Here is a 20,609-nt window from a genome sequence, read left to right as displayed (position 1 = left end):
AAGGAAAAATTTCCTCGGCCACCCTTTCACAGAACAAGCCCGACCAGGCACTGTATTTTCAGAGGAAATAAAAACAACTGTTTAACAAATGATGGCAGTGAAATGTCTTTGGACAAGTAATATTCCAATCTAGTAGTCGACCACCCTAGTCGATTCAAATCCTAATTTCTAACTTTTTTAAGAAAAAATTTTTAAAAATGTCCAAGAAAAGTTTTTTTATAGAACTATATAATTTATGTATATACAGTATGTATTAAATTTTTTACTATCTACTATACTGCCCAAAATTTAAAAAAACAATATTTTAAAACCCATTTTCTCAGAAGTTAAAAACCAAGTGAAAAAATTGCTGGGGTTTGTATTACGTAAAAACCTATCAAAAAAAGCTTAAAGGGACTTTTATGATGAGTCAGGCCCTACCCTGAAAGTTTGTTTTTCAATTTTAAAGCAACCCATTCAAAAATAAAAAAGTTATAGCCACTAATAGAAAAAATAAAAAAAAATTTAAAATTTCCCTTTAAATTTAAATGGGGTCAAGTTAATTTAGTTTAGTCTGGTTTTTTGAAGGGTTTGTTGGGCCAAGTAAAAGACAAACCCCAAGATCTGAAAAATTTATACCAAGGTTAAATTTTGATGACGCAATGGGAAAGCCGCCCATACTAACCAAAAATTTTTAAAAATTTTGCCCTAATGAAAAACTGAAAATTCTAGCCAAAAACACTGTTAACTAGCTGTTCAGCATTTTTCAATAATAAATAAAGGGGAATTAAAGTCGGTAACTTGCAAGCTTCAAAACATTTTTACAAAGAATGAACTATTAAAATTTTTTTCCTTTTATTCTACAATGAGTTCGTCATTTATATTTTAACAAATATCGGGAAAGTTATAGATATACAGAAATGAAATTGGCCCTGGGCTTTAATGTCAACATAGAGCTCTTTTGCAAAATGTAATGGGAAGCAAACATCCCGCATGAAATTTTCAAGTAGCCAAATTTAAAAAAAATTTTTAAAAATACTTTTTCATATTCAATTTCTGCTGGAAATTTACCCCCCATGTTTTATAAAATTTTTTACAAAATAGCCTAAAAAAAAAATTAATTTTTAGTCTCTTTCCTTTTTCGCTTTCACAAGATTTGAAATTTTTCAATCCATGATTTTCAGAAGGAAAAAAAACTTCGATCATCAAAACTAAAAATTACTAACCAACTGAAATTTCAGTCTTGCGAAAAGGGTCCTGCCCCGGACCTGCCAAAAAAAAATCAAAAGGTCATGATAAATTTTTATACAGTTATCGAATATAAAAAGTACACAAATTAAATATAAATATTTATAAACTTTTTTCTATTTTTAAGTATCTTATACAATAGAAATGAAAAAGAAAATCCTACACAACAGTCAAACTGAAAATTTGGGAATGGGGGTCAGATGGGCCCCTTAAACGTACTGAAAGCTCGGCCCTATTAAAACTCAGCCGGGTCAACGGGGCCATAATTACATATTATTAAAAATGATTACTTTTCTTACTTTTGATATTTTTTCCCTCATAACTTTCATGGTTTAACATTTTCAACTAACAACATCTCTGTTGTGGTGGTCTGACCTAAAAAATATAGTGGTGTTTGACCTTTGGGGTGAGATGGGGCCCCAGTACCCCTCAGCCACATCCTGGTTTCCTGTTAAATGGAAACATTAAACTGCTCAGATTAATCTATCTGATTAATCCGTGTGTCAAAGTTCCAAAGAACTTGAACTTTTGTAAGTTTTTTATCATTATAGTTTTTATTTAAAAAGGGTGGCAGGGGGTGTTTAAAATTCTAGCTGGGCCTGTATTTTTAAGACGCTACCAGTCTTCGGACCACAAAGGTTTTTGTACCATTGTGGTTTCAAATTGGATATTTGATACGGTATATATTTTTTTTCTTCTATTGTTTTTCCCAAAAACCTAGAAATTTTTTAAAAGAAATTGCAGGGGAAATTTTTTAAGAGTGATATTTTCATAATATTGCTTTTTTCGGGAAAAGAGGTGGGTATTTTTTTTTGCATAATTAAAAAGGCGTTTTTTTTTTTAAATATTGTTATTTAGTTACTGTAAGGCCAATTTTGTAGATTGTGCGGTGTGGGGAAATAAAAAAAATTTTTTATTTCAAAAATTGGTTTACAGTAACGGAAAGGGGAAAATTTTTGATGACCTGAAAATTGCCAAAATTTTTTAAATTATTTGAAATAAAATATTGTAATAAGTAATTATTAATATGGAATGGCGATGGATAGGTCAGACACAAAGGCCCCCCACACAATAAATCAAATTTTGCGATTATTTTCTTCTGAGGAGATTGGGTTTAAAAATTTCCCGGGGGTTGTAAAAAAGGTTGCTGCTATTCCCCATTATGGGGGGGTGGCGGTGATTACAGGCGACATATTGTCTGCAATGTTGTAAAAGTTTAGGGTGAGGAATTAGATATGATAGATTTTTCCCCAAATGAGGTTTTGGAAGAATTCCCTAGGAACAGGGGGCTTTAGATATTACTGAGCTACTGAAGGGGAAGGGCCCCTTGGATAAGTATTAGGCCCTTGGGGTCAGTCATTTTTTATTTTTTCGGAACCCCAAACCCTGGGGCATAAAGCCTGATGGGGCCAGAGGGTAGCTGGGGTGAAAAGACTTCAGTATTTTGGGCGTAGAGAAGGTAGCCCTTATGGGGGGGATAGATGGGGGGTATAAGGGGCATATGTTTACACACCTGGGGTTTCCCCCAGGCTATTCCTGCTGATTTTGGGTCTGAGGGGTCTCTATGGAAAGAAAAGGGGACCACTCTTTGGGGGATAATGGTTTGACCCATTATCTCGGGGGGAGGGGAACCAGTTTTCGTAACAGCCGGGGTCAAGACTATCGTTAGAAAAAATCCCCACAAATTTAACTTTTTGATGGAAATTCATTTGGGGAAGCTTTCATTTTTAAAATTTTTTAAAATATGCTGAGATGTGCCGGGTCAAATGAGGATAAACTGTGTGGTTGTGTTGACGTTAGGGGAAAAAGCTTTAGATTTTATGAAATTTTACAAAATGTGGTAAAGTGCAATCGTATGCTTTTTTATACGAAAAACTGGAGGCTGGGGTTTGGTGACCAAATCTCACCAGGGGGCATCGGGAAATTTTTATAAGCTTTTAAAAACCCCCGGGCGAATCTTTGATGATTTTGCGACAGGTTAATCCCTTAGCCGATAAACCCTTTTTCGGGGGTATGTCCCCCCTTTTAACAATAGGTTTAAATGGGTTTTTCCATGGTTTATTAGCCCAACAGCGGGGTTCCTTTTACATGCTGACCCACCCCCGGTGAAAAACCCAAAATTATTGGCCCGAAAGTCCCAACAGAGCCTGGGGCCCTTTTTTTGGTAGGAGCAAAACGCAGTAAAAGGGTAAAGGAAAAGAGGGTTTCTTCAGTCGTATGATACTATGAAGTTCTTTGATGAAGATAACTCTTCTGTGACTTGGGAAACTGTGTAGAGGCTTTGAGGAACTTGAAGATAAGTTTTTGAAAAGGTTTTTTCACAGTTGATTGGGGGCCAAGGTCAAGGGGTAGCCCTAAAATTTTATAAAATGCTTTTAGGGTTTTTTAAAGGGTAAAGGTTGGGTCGATTTTCATTTTATTCTAATATTGGTTCTTCTAATTAAAAAGGGGGGAAGGGAATTGGATAAAATAAAATGTAGGAATGATCTGGGAAAATCGGGTTGAAAACATGGTGTTTGGATCCAGGGTGCCATGTGGGAAAAATTCAACTTGAGGGAAAATTCCTTGTATTGGAAAAATAATCTTGGGAATAAAAGCTCCCCTTTTACCATTTAGTACTGGTGGGGTGGGGTAGCTGCAAAAAGGGAACCGCCTTTGGGGGAAATTTAAAATTTTATCTGGGGGTTTAAAATAGAGAAAAAACTACCAGGGGGTAATTTAATTTATCTGGTAGTTTATTTTGATTGATCCCATAGACTGATCATCATATAAGGGGGTTTTATTGGGTTTTGGGAGCCAAAGGTAAATTTGGCGGGATGGTTGAAGGATCTAACCGGTGTAAGTTGCTGCAGCACAGATCAAATCGTAATCATGGTAAAAGGGGGATGTGATGTTAGTAATGTGGGAAAATCGATTTGGGGCCCAGAAAAAAAATTAATCATGGAAAAAATGATTAATTTTGGTCCTGGGGGAAAATTTCGATTTGGGGAAATTGCCTTGCGGTAGGTGTCAATTGTATATGAGGGCCCCCATGAATTGGGGGATCCTTTATTGAGATTAGATGTGGTGTATTGGCAAGTAAAAAATCACTTGGGTCACTAAGGTCTTGGGAAAAACCTGCCAGGGGAAGGGCCAAAATTACGGGTTTAGGTTAAAATCGCATCTGTTATTGAGTGTGTTACAATCAGTCTTGGTAATTAGGAAAACCCTTTGGGACGAATCCCAAAGGGGTGTAAGCTATTATTAGGAATCATTTAGTAATAAAAGGGTTCGAGCTTATTTGGTGATTTTTTTTCAAAAAGGCCCCAGAGTCCCTTTGGGGGTTTTTTTTCAGAAATCTGAGTCCAGAACTGAGTGTTTTGGGAACAATAAGTCCCATTTTTGGACGGTTAGCTCCCCAAAAGACAAGCAAGTTGCATCTGGTCAGTTAAGTTTACTGCTATGTAGGGGGTCACCAAGCACGCAGTTCCCGTCTCTTTAAACTAGATACTATAAAGTCATTTGGAGGTTGCTTGTTAGGGCCCAAAACATTTATATGACAGTTTAAAGGATCTATTTTGGGTGCAGGGATCTGTTAAAAGTGATCTTCTTTGTAAAAATTGGTTGGTGGTTGGGGGGTTTTTTTGGCGAAAAGTGGTTTGCAAATGAAAATTTTGTCATGATGTTATTGTTAGGTTGAGCTCTTGAAAAAATGTCGGTTATAAAAATTATCAAAAGGAAATGTGTTGTCTTTTTTGGGGGGGTTGTTAAAATGGGGATTTATGATTTTAGTGTGGTTATTTAATGTGGGTTTACAGGTTGTGGGTGAAGGTTATTTTGTTGGTTATTGAATATAAATCTAGTTTGGATCGTTTTTTGTCCCGATAAGGTCTTTATTGGGATTGGGTTTCCCCGGTGCCATGCTGTTAATGGGAGATGTGTGGTGTTTTCGGTGCTCTGTTAAACTGCTTCCCTTTCATCCCAGTGTGAACCAGTGCATGAGTGGGTTAGAGTGTTTTGGAGTGTAGAGATAAGTCTTCAGTGAATCAATTAGACCGGAGGTTTTATGTTTGTTTGGGGATTGTTGAGGCTAATGTTGGTTTTCTTTTTCCCGGGGGCTCTGGTGAAATTTTTTTTTTGTGGGTGCTGGTTTTATGAGGGGTCGTAGAATTCTGCTCGTGGGGCTGCTTAGGTGATTGATTTTAGTTTTGTGAATTCTGCATAGTCGGTGCTCAGGGGAAAATTTAGTAAGTCTGTGGGGCTGCTAGCTGATAAGTCATAGTGAGCTGCTCAGGTGTTGGTTTATGATAATCACCTATTTGGTACTTTTTACTGAGCAGGTTTCAGTACAGTATGGTAAGGATCCAGGAAATCATTCAATGGCTCGTATTGAGTGCTGGATTAGATACTAGAAAGGTCTTTTCTGGGAGCCGCCTTTTCAAAAAGGGCGGGGGGAGTGTGGTGGTCACTGACCCCCAAAAAAATAGGGTGTTTGACCTTGGTGAGATGGGAGTAGTATTCCCCCAGTCCACATCCCCGGTTTCCTGTTGAATGGACAACAATAAATGCTCAGATTTTCTTCTGATTACTCCGTGTGTCAAAGTTCAAAGAACTTGAACATCTTGTAAAATTTTTTAATTATAATTTACTATGTACTCAAGGGGTATTGAAAAGTATGTGAAATTTGTAAGAAAGAAAAGAATTTACAATTTAAAAGCATTTTATGCTATCCAGATTTTTTTTTAAAAATATCGTTAAAAAGGCATTTTTTTCCAAATTAAAAAAAAAAACCAGTTTTCAAAAAAATTAATGTCCCCAAAAATTCAATCTAAAACTCTATTTATTGTTAAAAATTTAACATATATTGTCTTGATATCTCCTTAAGATAAATTTTTATTTAAATAATTTCAAAAAAATATGTTATTAACTAAACAATTAAAAAATCTATATCCAAAAATTTTGGGTTTTAATAGGGAAGGGGTTTACCTGTCCCGAGTTGTATAGGGCCCAATTTACCCGAAAATTTTAATAATGTAAACAAAACCTTGACCTAAAGTTTTTCTAACAAATTAAATTGCAAAAAAAACGATTTTGAACAAAGAAATAAAAACATTTCCCCAAATTTGCGGTGTTATTCATCAGCAAAACTATGTCTTGGATGGAGAAATCTGAAAAACAAAAGTTATTCTGTCGATGGTCCGAAAATGGCGGGTGTGCCCCCTAGTCAAAACCCAAATTTTCCAAATTGCATCCCTTAAATTCCCGAATATTTTTTAAAAAACTTGATTGTAATCTTTTTTTTTATTATTTATTGATAATATTTTTGTTTCAAATTTGATTTTAAAGTTTGCGAACCCTTTTTTTTCGAAAATAGTACGCTTTTTTAAGGCCAATATTGTATCCCTTGTTTCCCCTTGAGTTATTGCGTAAAAAAAAACAGCGGTGGCAAAAATGTATCAAAAAATTTTCTTAATTTTAAAAAATAAAAACTTTCATTTCCTTGGTTGAACTTACATGTGAATTTTTCGCGCATCTCTGCTCAAAATTACACTTTTTATATTAATTTATTGTACATAGTACATTGAGGACACAAACTTTTCTTTGCTACATGGCGTAATAATTACTGATGTTTTTTTTTTGCCGTAAGCGTTTAGATTATGGGTTCATTGATGTAAGCTAACATTGAATATCATCATTTCAAGTTTTTTTTTTGAACATAGCTTTTTTCTTCAAGTCATCCACGTTCGTGAAAGTATACTATAGTTCTGCCTAGAACTACATTTCTTGGTCGCATTAAACTACCTTATTTTCTATTGAGCTTTAAACAGAAATGCAAAATTAGGTGTTGTTCGTTCTTTTTTAACATAGGCAGACCGATACTATAGAAAAGGAATTTTTTTTTGAAAAAATTTCCTTCCAAAAAACCAGAAAAAACACACCCAAAAAAGATATTATACTGCAAAGGGGGTATATTTTAAACCCTTAGATAAAAGGGTTTTTCGCTCTAAAAAGGAGCGATCATGCCCCCCCTTTCAATTGAAAAAATTAGCAACAAAAAACCCGATAAGATATTATATTTAAGAAATTTAAATACAAATGGAATGATTTTTAAAACAACATTTTAGATCAGGAGCCCAATTGCAAATTTACCTTTTTTTAAAAATTTATTTTTTAATGATTTGAAAAAACAGTGGGGACAATTTTGGTCAAAAATTTGAAACTTAAAATATTTTTAAACAGATGAAATTAAGAAATGTTAGTGCCCAAATTTTTTTTCAAAACTGTCAGTTTTTAAAAATGTTCTTTGTTTTGAAAAAGAAATTTTGTTTTAAAAACATTTTTGTTGAGGGGTTTGATATAGAATTTTGGGAAGAAGGTAATAAGTTTTAGAATCTTTAAGGATGTTTAATATCTAAAGACAGCTTATTTTTAGAAAAGGGTTGTTGTGAAAATAAGGTCCCCATTTTTTTTAAATAAAAACAATTGGTTTTTTTTTAGAAAAAAAAAGAAAAGGGGCCTTTTTAATTTAAAAAAAAACAGGAAAGAAATGTCTGAGATAGAAATTTAAAGAAAAGGTAAACCTAGAGATTTTTGGAAATATTTTAAAAAAGAAATGAACAATTTTAAAAAATATTACGGAAATAGAACAATTTAAAGAGTTTTTTCTAATATAAAGTAACGACTTTATTTGCTTTGTTTCAATGAGGAGGCTAAATTCAGTTTTTGGTAATTTAATAATATTTTTTATGAAGTCAAAAATGATTATTTTTCCCCAGAATTAGACCAGCCAATTACAGTTTGGGTGAAAAGATTTTAACCTCACCACCGGAGCCTGAGATGCGTTACTCGCTGCAAAAGTAAATCAACTGCTGTAAATCACTAAAGGGGTAAAAAGCGTATGGTAACGAACTGTTATTAAACGAGTATTTTTTAATTGAAAGTATAGATTATTTTACAGGCTCATATTCTGGGTGATTTATTTAATGGTTTATTTTAGATTCGGGTTATTTTCCCCGATTAACAATGGACAGAGGGTTTTATAATTCCCCTTTTACACAAAAAGGTTGTTCACGATGACGTTTAAATTTAATTACAGAGGGAATTTACTCTTGTTAGTTTATTGTCAAAAATTGTTTATATGTTATTAATAAATCGAATTGAGAAATTTTGTAAACGAAACATAAACACTATTTCGGATGCTCAATTATCGGAATTTTCCGTAAAGGAAAGGTTACTGTAGATGCATATTTGTATTATGTCATTAGTTGAAAAATTTGAATGAAAATTTAAAAGATTAATGTTATATTTGGTTGATATGGATGAAGTGTTGTTCTTTGATAGAAATGGTTTTTATGGTTAAAATGTATTAATTTTGGAAATACGGGTAAATTTAATTAAAATTGTTCGTTGAATATGTAACCCAGAAAATTAAGTCTTGTGTTCAAACTTTTAGTTCAAACTTAAATTCTGGTGAAATATTTTCCAATATGTGCTGTTTGGCCTCGCGTAAAGGGGAGGTTTAATGTCACCAGTCTACTTTTTTCAATTTTTTTTTGTAGAAAGACATTGAATTTTGTATCTTCAAAAATCCCGGATCAGGTTAAATATTAGATGATTATTGTTTTTTAATTCTTTTTCTTTTTCGCAGATGATTATGGCAATTATAGGCAAAAGCCCTGAGGAAATACAGGAACTTTTAGATCTTTTGTATTTATATTGTAAAACAACTGTGGCCTTAAAGTAAATACAACAAAAACTAAAATAATGGTATTTTGAAAAAGAGGGTCGTATTTTACCAAACGAGCAGTTGGAATATCTAATGGCCAAAAATATTGAAGTTAGTTTAAGATTTTAATTATTTGGGACAGTTTTTTAATTATACGGGGCAATTTTTACATTAAAAATTCGGAATAATTTGAGGTGGTAAACGCTTTTAAAGGCAATGAATGTTTTTTTGTAAATTGAAAAAAATTTTACTTTTCTCCCAGAACATTTTTATAGTTTATTTGACTCATTTGTTTCATCGATATTAAATTTTTCTGTTTAGAAATCTGGGGGGATATACTAAGTCTTTAAAGAAGCTGAAAGAATAATTTAAAAATTTTGTAAAAGGTTTTAAGAGTTCAACCCTAAACACTTTGGTAATGTAGTGTTATTGGCGAGAACTGGAAGATATCCGCTTTAAAATTTCATGGTTTTGTAAGGTAATTTAAATATATGGGTTTTAAAAATTGTGAAAACTTGATAAAAAAAATCCCTTAAGGGCAAGTATATAATCAAGCTTCTTAGATTGATAGAAAATGGTTCATAAAAATTTGGGGTTTTTCGAATGTTTAAAGAAGCTTTTGAATGATTTATGGATTTTCATATGGTTAAATTTGATAATTTTTTAATATTTATTTGAAAAAAAAAATATTTTTTTCTTGAATTTTAGAAGTCGGTGTTATTTTGATTCTTTTTAAACAAGGAATGGTTATGCTACTTTTAGATAATAGTTTGTATTGTATATGTACAAAAATGTTAAATGTAGTTTTTGGTATGAAACTTTATTTGGATTTTCTTGCCAAGATGTTTAAGTTTTATTTCTGGTAGATTAAGAATGGGTACTTTGTCTTTTGAGGATACAAATGGCAGATATTCTTAGACAATAGAATTGTTAGAGAAGAAAGATATTGTTTATGCTGTAAATACCTCAGACATTGAAGATGAATTTCATTTTGTTTGTATAATGTCGTTGTTATTCAGAGTTAGAGAAAAAAATTTTTGAAAATTAAATATTACCAGAAACCCGTCAGTTTAATAAATTTTTTTACAATTAATGAATTCAAATAATAAATATGAATTAAATTCAGTTATCAAAATTTGTTAAAGAAGCACTTGCTTTGAGAAACACACTGTTAAATGTTGAGCGTTAAACATCTGATAGCTTCATTTCTCCTTTTCGTATGTCTTTGCTTTTTAAGTTCGTAGTATACATATTTATCATTTAATTTTCCTTGTTTACTAGATAAATTAAGATAAAGAATTTTGAAAATGTCATGATTGGCAATTACCATTATATTGACGTTATGCTTGTAAAAATATTGTATTATAGATGATGTACTATGTACAAACCTTAATAAAGTATCTGTTCTGTTCTTGTTCTGTTCTGTTTTGTTTTTAAAAACTCGAAAATTGCTTTTGAGTAAGGGACGCACGTTTCGGAAAAAAACATGTTTTAATTCACTATATCATTTAAAATCTAAAATAAAAGATATTGGGATTTTTTTTCCCCGGGGATTGGTTTCTTTTTTTTCGTTATTTATTTTTAAAAATTTAATTGATTTTATTATTTAAAAATTTGGGCGGAAATTTTTAAAAATCATTTTCTTTTTAGATATACCCTGTTGTTGTTAAATTTTTAAGGGATTTCTTTTTCTACTATATTTTTTTTTCCCCTTTTGTTTTTCCCCTTTTAAAAACTGGAACCCCAAAAAAAAGGTTTGCTTTATCTGTGTAAAATTTGTTTTTTATCTTTTTTATTTTATAAACGTTAGGGGGTCCCTGGGCGCTCTTAAGTTTCTATTGAATATCCCACTAATTTGGGTATTGAAATGAAACGAATATTCTTATATTCTAACACAGATGCTTGGGACGTTGATTGGTCACTTTACTCACAACCCCCTCTAATACAAAAACATCAAAAGCATCACTAAAACGATGAACATTTTGTCGGCATATTTTTTTAAATTTGAAAATTAATTACTGAAGAGACAGAACAAAAATTTTGTACTACTTTCTAGTCCATTTTTTTATTGGTTGTTAATATTTAACATGATCTTCCTATTTTTATATACCTATCAATAAAATGCTCTTAAACATAAAAAATATATGTACTGTTTACTTTTCAGAAACAAAGTTCTTAAGATTTAGAGATGGAAGCTTCTCAAAACGAATCACGACGATCTGTACGAAGAAACATATCTCTTTTATCTGCCATAGCAAGAAGGGCTAATGAATGGACTGTCTTAGATGACCTTAATGATGAAGAGGTAACTACATTTTTGTCCAAAATTTAAACACACATTATAACATTTATATAACTAGAAAATTGAGCAAAGAATTTTCAAGTTGTGTTAAAATGTGTTAAATGATTCTTGTCCTGCATTTTATAACAATTTTACAACTGATTTATAACATGATGGTGCATTGCTTTTTCAAGTTAGACTTAAGAAATTATTGAGCAGTATGTTTAATAAATCTAATAATAATCGGTGTCTTCTCAACCGTGCAAGTAAAGATTATAAACACACAATGAAATTTTACCTGAATAAATATACAATCAGGCCAAGCTAAGAAAAATGCAAAAATCCGATCCCAAATCATACTGGAAATATTTAAATAGTCTTAAAACAAATAACCAGAGCAAAATGCCATCAATTAATGATTTTTACGAATATTTCAAAAATGTAAATTCGAACAATGAACAGTCAAACCTGTTCGAAACCAATGAGACTGATTTACGTCATAACGACAGCATTTTAAATATCCCTTTTACCGAAAATGAAATTTCTAATTCAATAAAAAAGTGCAAAAATGGAAAAGCAGCTAGTAAGTCGGATAATATCTTTAACGAATATATTAAATCTACAGAGAACATTATGTTGCCAATATTTACGAAACTTTTTAACATTATTCTTGATACCGGAATTATTCCTAATAGTTGGTCTGAAGGCTATATTATACCAATTTTTTAAAGGAAAAGAAATACTGATTTACCGGAAAACTATAGGCAATTACGATCCTGAGCTGTCTCGGAAAATAATTTACTTCAGTATTAAATGATAGGTTGACTAAATTTGTAGAAAACTCATAACATTATTCATGAAAATCAGGTAGGCTTTAGAAAAAATCACTCTACTATGGATCATGTATTTACCTTAAATTTTTTTGATAGAACTAATGCGTATGAAAAAAAGTAAGCTTTTTGTAGCTTTTTGTTGATTTTTTCCCGAGCTTTTGACAATGTAAATAGAGCCCAACTTTTTCAAAAATTGATCGATAATGGTATTGATGGCAAATTCCTAAGAATTATTCGCACATGTACAATAACATTAAGTCATGTGTTCAATCAAATGGGGAAGTTTCCTCCATGTTTTCGTGCGACTGTGGCGTGAGACAAGGGGAAAATCTTTCCCCTCTTTTGTTCTCACTTTTTCTTAATGACTTACTCGATTTTCTGGAATCTAAATGTAATGGCGGAATTTCTTTAGAATGCCAAATTGACAATATTGATAGTTTTTTAAGTATATTAGTGTTACTTTTTGCAGATGACACGGTTCTTATTTCAAAAAACCCGCAAGAATTCCAAAAATGTTTAAATGATTTTAACGATTATTGTCAAAGATGGGAATTAAAAATAAATACCAGCAAAACCAAAGTTATTATCTTTGGTTCAAATACACGTGGGGTACGCAATATGTCATTTACGCTTAATGGAAATGCTCTGCAAATAATCGATAGTTATAAATACTTAGGCGTTATGTTTAGTCCTAATGGGAAATTTAAGAAAGCAAGAGATCATTTAATTACACAAGCTAGAAAAGCAATGCACCTTTTGTACAAACGAATAAATAATCTTTGTTTACCTCTTGATTTACAACTCAAACTATTCGATAACACCATTGTTCCAATTTTGTTATTTTCATGCGAAATATGGGGAATAGAAAATACTCAAGACATCGAAAAAGTACATATTGAATTTTTGCGTAAAATAACAAATTGCAGAAAAAGTACTCCTGCGTACATGCTCTATGGCGAATTAGGTAGATATCCGCTTGAAATAGTTATCAAAACACGAATTATTAAATTTTGGAAAAATTTAGTGCAAGTTCATCAATATAAATACTCAAATTTTATCTACAAATTTATGTTAAATAGTGATTATACATTCAAATGGCTTGATTATGTTAAATCTACCCTTGATCTAACCGGTCACAGTGAAATATTCCTAAATCAAAATTCTTCGAACTTATGTAACGTTCATTTGTTAATTAAACACTGATTGATCAATTTATTACCGACTGGTTTAGTAGAATGCAACTATCAAATAAAGGCAAACTCTATAACTTGTTTAAATATCAGTTTGAGCGTGAAGACTATTTGACATCATTGCCAAAACACTTATACTTACCTATTCTCAAGTTTAGGACTGCAAATCATAAATTCCCTGTTGAACTGGCCGTTGGTCTAATATCCCATATGTTAATAGAAAGTGTCCACTATGCCAAAATGACTTAGGTGATGAATTCCATTATTTGATGGTTTGTAATTATTTCACCGAAAAAAGAAAGCAGCTTATTCCAAATTATTTTCACAGATATCCAAATATCATTAAATACCAAGAACTCCTTAAAAGTAGTAACAGCGATATCCTAAAAAATCTTAGTATATTTATAGCGCACATCATGAACACATTTACACGTTAGTTTTACTTTTTGAAATAGTATTTTACTCCGTCAATGACATTCCATAGTAACACTAATGAATGACGTAAATAAGTTTTACACGCTTTCCACGTGCTCCACTTTATCTCCTATAGAAATTAGACAGTTAAATATCGCTGTCCCCATACTTAAATTTATATTAAGTTTTAATGTTAAAAAAAAATGTTTCTTGTTGTATTACATGTACTAATTTTCGCTTGATTATCTATCATACTTGACGTGAAACATGTAATTGTTTTCTATTTGATACCCACGCATGTATTTATTTACTTGATTATTGTAATGTCTGTTGTTACAAATGTAACCTTGACGAAATAAAAGAATGTTGTATTGTATTGTATTGTATATTGTTTATCCAGCGTTATTAATGCTCTGACAGAGTAATAAACAGTCTAAATTTGCAGTATTTCAATTACTTTCTTTTAATTTTTTGCAGAGAAAAGCGCTTGATATCAAAGGTCTCAATGAAATTATTTCTTTTGACTTTCCGGAGGTTATCCGTAAATTGAAGCTAGAATCGTATGCAAAGTTCTTGGTTACTCTTGAAGAGGAAATCAAGTTTCCATTAATGTTCCGACCGACACCTGCTATGATTTTTAATCTGAATGAGATCAGTTTTCTAGGAACAAAACCGATGAAAGAACATGCTGAGAGAGTGAAATCAAATTTGATACAAGTCGTGACAAAAGAAATAAATAGAAAATATTGTGCAGACACACCACTAATACATCTCTCCGACGGTGAATTCAACGTGCTTCTTACTCTCCGACCCCTTCTTGATGGTGTCAAATATCCCGATACTGTTATGGCTTTACATTGGAAAGTTATCGAAAATAAACTTGACACACATTTGGATAAGCTAGCAACAGATCACGATTTTGAAATAGAGAATATACGCTGGATAATACGCCTTCAAACGGATGACAATTCACCAGAATTCATAAGAAACAAAGCTCTGAAGCTACGTAAACTTAACGAAAACTATGTGATTGAAAGGTTGTCCAAGAAATATGATATACAAAGCGATGTGCATGATTTAACTGAAACCGAGAAAATAGTTCTTGATAGACTTGATGTTATACGTAATAATTACCCTCCAGTTGTCGAGTGCCTTCATTGGAAAGTGGCTCACATTTTCCTATGCAAAGAATTTGATGATTTCAAGGCTGGAAACTTACCTGGATATTCACTGAAAATCATGCCTAAGAAGCTGAAATTCCTCATGACAAACGAGCGGGTGCCAGACAAAACTAAGGACAAGGCCAGAGAATTCAATAAGATATTGATGTGAAAAAAATGTTCACATACAAAAGTTGTATGGATAATTACACAACTTAACTCAAAATGAAAATTACATAAAGTAGTAGTTATATACGCTATATAATTTGTAATAGTTTTGTTACGATTCATCATTACTGTTATGGTTCTGGGAGTATCAATATTCTTTAAAGTATGTATTGTCGTTCAAAATGTTTGGTATACTTAGACAAATCATGACACAATTTTCTTTTTAAATTGTTATCTCAAAATTATCTCTTGATTAAAAGTGTAACTAATCCTGACTCAATAAAAGTCTTTATAATTAGAATGTTATGTTCTTAAGCAGTCGTACACAATGGATTAAAGTGAATCGCTTTTAAGCTACGCATTGTACATACAACAGTCTGGCATGAAAATGTTTATCATCAAAAATCGCTAACACCGTAAAAACATGTATATAAATTAGATAAACGAAAGATACGAAAAAGATACGAACTGAAAACAATTTAACAACTATCCAAATTCTAAATTATTCTAACACTCCGTGCAAAGTTTGCTTTTCAGCTTTAATGTCATTCTTTTGCGAACATATTGTTTTTCACCTAGTAAATGTAGGTGTAAGTGTCACGAAATACGAAAATGTTTATCTACCAAAATGAAATCTCTCTAGATGATGTCTTTTTTTGCGTTGTTATCATGTACTGCAAATTTAATCTTAATATTCAGTCTTAAATTATTACAGTTTGACAAGTGTGTTTTTAAAGTTGTTAAGTGCATGAATGGGTATCTAATATCTTTCTACACATACACAAAACATGTTCAGTTAATTTCTTTCTTTCACAATTCAGATGTTTAAAAAAGCATATCCAAGTAAATAACACCTCGCTGATTAGAAAACAATCATTCGGAACACCACGCCGATGACCAATCAACACCTTATCCGAAGTTTGACGGGAAAGGCATGATTACATCATACCATAGTTTATCTATTTTAAAAATAGATTTATTATGGCATTATGCCATTTTATTATCTCAAGTCAAATAACCAATGAATGATATAGGTAGTTAAGATAACCACAGTTTACCCGTTTATCATTATACATGTACACTTCATTATCAGATAACTCATGTATGACTTAACGCTTATTATATACGTTTTCAATGTGCAAATATGTAATACATGTAAATACATGTTATTCACATTCATTTGTACTTCGGGAGTGAAAAATAAAACATTTCAGTCTTGCTTGTATGTCAGATTTTGATGAAGTAAGTGCCTCTAACTAGTTACTTGAGTGATCGAATATGAAAAACACTAGGTTTTTATAGGCACATACTGAACGGTGTCCTTTTATGATTGATCTTAAGTTACAAATTATTATAGTTTAGATTTGTAAAAAGCTATAACAACAACAACATTTTATTTTGTACATAAAGGCCTCCGGCCCAAAATACATAATATAATCAAAACAGATATGCATATTTAGCTGTGTCTACAATATACGTTGTTATATATGACATGCTTTCCTATTTATATTAATTATCAACAATTTTCATAATTTCATGAACAAAAAAAGCAATATTCTTTATTTTTTCTTCATTTTGAGTTTTAATCAAATTACAAAAATTATGGAATGTATAATCATGACTGTACCATGGAGATATATAACGTTGTCTTTGTTGGGAAAATCTGTTACAAATAAAAAATACATGAAATTCATCTTCGATGAACGAATTGTTATAATTTTGCAAACAGTGATGACAAATTCGCTCATATCTTGGTATACCCAAATGTCGTCCACTTTATATATATAATTTATGACTAGAACGTCTAAATCTCGATAATGATCTTTTTACATAAAATGGCATATCAATAGATAAATACTTTTCAGGATTATAGATTTGAAAAATTTATAGGTGTCACATCGGGGTGAATTCTGAATTTCTTCCATCCAATTTTGTGTTTTACAATCAATAGTCCTTTGTTTAAAATGAAACAACAAATAACTAGATTGATATCCCCAATTTCTTGACTTAGCCACACAAAGCCAAACCCATAAGTATACAATAAGTTTTTTACTGAAGTTGCCCAATTTTTCTTTCCAACATTATCTTGTCTAGTTAACATCAAATAACAATTTCTAGGATATCTGTGTTCTGGCATACAAAGAAGTTTACACCAATATTTGATAATTTTTACATGACGATCAATACATGAAGGAATCCTTCCACATTCTCCCAGTGCAACATTATCATTAACAGAATAATATACACCTAGAAAATCTTTACAATATTGTATTTGAACTTGTTCAAGAATTTCGGAGATTTCACTTCGAAAAATTTCGGCCATAGGTAAGTATAGGTTTTACCATAGAGTCAAATTATTTAAAATAATCAGAATGTAAGAACTTTCCTTTCTTTTGATATGATTAAATAGCATAAATATATTTCCTAGCTTGTGCAGCAAGTTTAGTTTTCGCCTTTGTCCAAGATAATTTAGGTGTAAATAAAAAACCCATATATTTGTTCATTGAGGTAACATTTACTGAACTGCCGTTGAAGAACAAATTTTCATATGATCTGAGCGGTCCTCCATTTCTAAATACAATAATTTCAGTTTTATTCTCATTTATAGACATACCGGTATTATTACAAAATTCTGAAATTGAATTTAATTGAGACTGAAGTTCGTTTGCAGTATCGGCGCAATTTACAACATCATCAGCGAAAAGAATGCATAATATATCGGGAATTTTATCCGTAATGAATATACCGCGATGTCCCCTTATTACGCAGAAAGGGAGATATCTCATTTATATACAGGTTAAACATAATCGTACTTGTTACGTCCCCTTGTCTTGTACCTATGTTACATTTAAAATATTCTGTAGTTTTGGCAGTACTAACTTGTACACATCCACGCAGTTTTGAGTATATGAGCACGAAACAAATGACATGAACAGAACACGAAACAAATTCCCCCTAACGCCACATCTGTTATTGAATAAATTAAAATGTTTAAGTCCATCAAATGCTTTTTTAAAATCTACATAATGAATATAAAATCGTCCACCGGATTTGCTGATATATTTCTGTACCGTACTTTGTAATATAAAAATATTATCAATTGTAAAGTAACCAGCTCGAAATCCGGCTTGGGATTCATCTATTTTATCAAATTTCTCAGCCAAAATATATAACCTATCATATATAATATTAGAAAATATCTTATACATAACATTGATTAAGGAAATTCCTCTATAATTAGAAGGGTCATCTTGAGGCCCAGACTTGTACACGGGTACTATTAAACAATCCCTCCAAATATCTAGGAAAACCCCATTACTAAATATCCTATTAAACAATTTACAAAGGACAGGTGCGATTAATGACGAAGTATTTTCATAGAATTCTGCTCCGATGCCATCACTTCCCTGTGATTTTCCACATTTCAATTTATTTATACTTTCGATGACTTCACCAGAAGAAATTTCAGAATTTAAATACAGATTTTCCTCATCAGTATTAACTCTAAAGTCCTAATTACTTTCAAATATATTAGGCTGGTTACTTTTCAATAATAACTCATGAAAATAATCAAACCAAGGTACCGTATCTATCAATGAAGATTGTTAATTTATATTACCATTTCTAGATTTTAACAGTTTCCAAAAGGCTTTGGGGTTTGATCGTAACGTAATTAGTTGATCGCGCTTAGACTTTTGGTAAAGATACTTTTTATAGCACGTTTTTCAAAACGTTTTCGGAGCGCTACACATTGTTGAAAGTCTTATATGTTATTAGTCCAGCAAAATCGTCGTAGAGCTGCGTATTTAAGCTGCTTAGTTGTTTCACATTCTCGATCCCACAAGGGTTAATTATTATTTACACTATTTCGCGCTAAATATCTTACGCGCATATTTGCTGATGATTTGTTATAAATATTAATGATATGATGACTTGTATTGTTTATATTTAGATCTATTTCATTAAGTACATTCTCTCGTATAGAATTATACTCCGCGGTAAATAATTGTAAGAAATTCGCCATATACCTATCATTTCATCTATAATTGTCGACATGCACTTCATTAAAGGTTTCATTTTTCTTATAATATTTAACAAATGGTTGCCCTCGCTCTAAAGTCATTTTTGCACAAATTGGTAAATGATCTGATTCGTGACGCTCTTCAACGTTAAAAATATCAGACTAGACAATATGATAGTAAATAACACTTGCTCCATTGTAAGTTAAACAAGTAAAATTACATGCAACTTCATTGTACAAACGACCATTTAAAATGTGTGCCGAGTCCGTTTGATGTAAGTGGCCGCCTTTTTTTAAAAGTTGTGTATTTCACGGGAAGAAAATAATTGTGTCTGATTCAGAGGGATGCCATTAGGATTTGTTAGTCATACATCTTTTTAGAAGAAAGAAAACTTATTTGAGGATTGTTACAGACAATAATAATTGTTGACTGGTGTGTACACATTCAAAGAGTGGCTTGGAAATTGGAAAACATGGAATTACGTACGCTGGGTTCTTTACTTATTCTTCGTGCTTATGACTGTCATTGCTTTTCAAGTAGACAATTATTGCTCGTAGAATACTTTAATATGCACATCATGAGCAGTTTTGCATGCGGAATGAATTGCATTTTTTCAGACTGTAAAAATGAAAAAAAGAGACGATATTTGGTGATTGGTAATTTGAATGAATTGAAGCAAGTTTTCTTCATTTCATTACTTTTAAAATTTAAGTTATTTATTAATTTCAGCTTTGCTTTTCTCTAAACAGCCATGACAATGTCAGAATTGTAAACAGTAATAAAATTTAGGTACCACATGGGGATAATCTTAAAAAAATAGTCCCATAATTGTAAAGTGTGAATTATATTTTGATAATTTTCAATGTGAAATTATCAAATATAATTATCACGGAAATATCAGTAATCCACTGAAAAGCATAAAATAAATAAAAAATATCAAACATAGATTTTTTAAATCTTCAAATTTAAGGGTTCAACTTAGTATCTATACTTTAAGTATAAGTAGTAAACACTTTTTGTAGCAAATGTTAATAATATCTTAGTAATGAGACATTATAGACATTATTCATTTATCTGCAAGTACAAATAAAATAGCTGTCCATTATTTTGACAAATATTGGATACTTTTAACTTAAAAGTTTTAAGCAAATAATGGATAGTTTCAGTTTTTTCATGAATACATAATTGTAAAGATACAACAAAAGATGACTTCACGAACATGTTTTAAATATAAAGCACCCAAACAATGATGTTATCTACATGTATATAATTATGTTAAATCTGCATAGCATACTGATGTATACCACGGATCGTAATATAAATCGTACGTCATGGGTGATATGAGTTTCTATTTATTACATTTTTATCTCATTTCTTTTTTTCGAAAATGACTTTATCAAGGGCAAATTTTGTATGACTTAGTACCCTTCCTATTGCGACGGAGTATTTTATGCCACCGCATCATCTGCGATGCGGTGGCATATAGCGATTCACCTGTGTGTGTGTTGTGCGTGTGTGCGTGTGTGTGTTTGTGTGTGTGTTCTAAAGATTATATAGTGAACTTTAAAAATCTTTTTGTGAAAAACCACTAGTCCAATTTCAACCAAAC

General features: G+C 31.5%; 1 protein-coding gene across 1 annotated transcript; it reads left to right on the top strand.

The window, feature by feature from the left end:
• Positions 1 to 11,120: 11,120 nt before the first annotated feature.
• LOC132740383 (uncharacterized) lies at positions 11,121 to 19,569 on the top strand. Its single transcript, XM_060728278.1, has 2 exons — positions 11,121 to 11,237; positions 14,128 to 19,569. The coding sequence occupies exons 1-2, from the start codon at positions 11,121 to 11,123 to the stop codon at positions 14,980 to 14,982; spliced, it is 972 nt and encodes a 323-aa protein (XP_060584261.1). The 3' UTR covers positions 14,983 to 19,569.
• The last annotated feature ends 1,040 nt before the right edge of the window (positions 19,570 to 20,609 follow it).

Source organism: Ruditapes philippinarum, unplaced genomic scaffold (assembly GCF_026571515.1).
Source record: "Ruditapes philippinarum isolate M1 unplaced genomic scaffold, ASM2657151v2 ctg5516_1_1_1_1, whole genome shotgun sequence".
NCBI classification, from domain to species: domain Eukaryota; kingdom Metazoa; phylum Mollusca; class Bivalvia; order Venerida; family Veneridae; genus Ruditapes; species Ruditapes philippinarum.
Note: the sequence above shows the minus strand (reverse complement) of the source record. Positions and strands in the feature narration are given on the sequence as shown.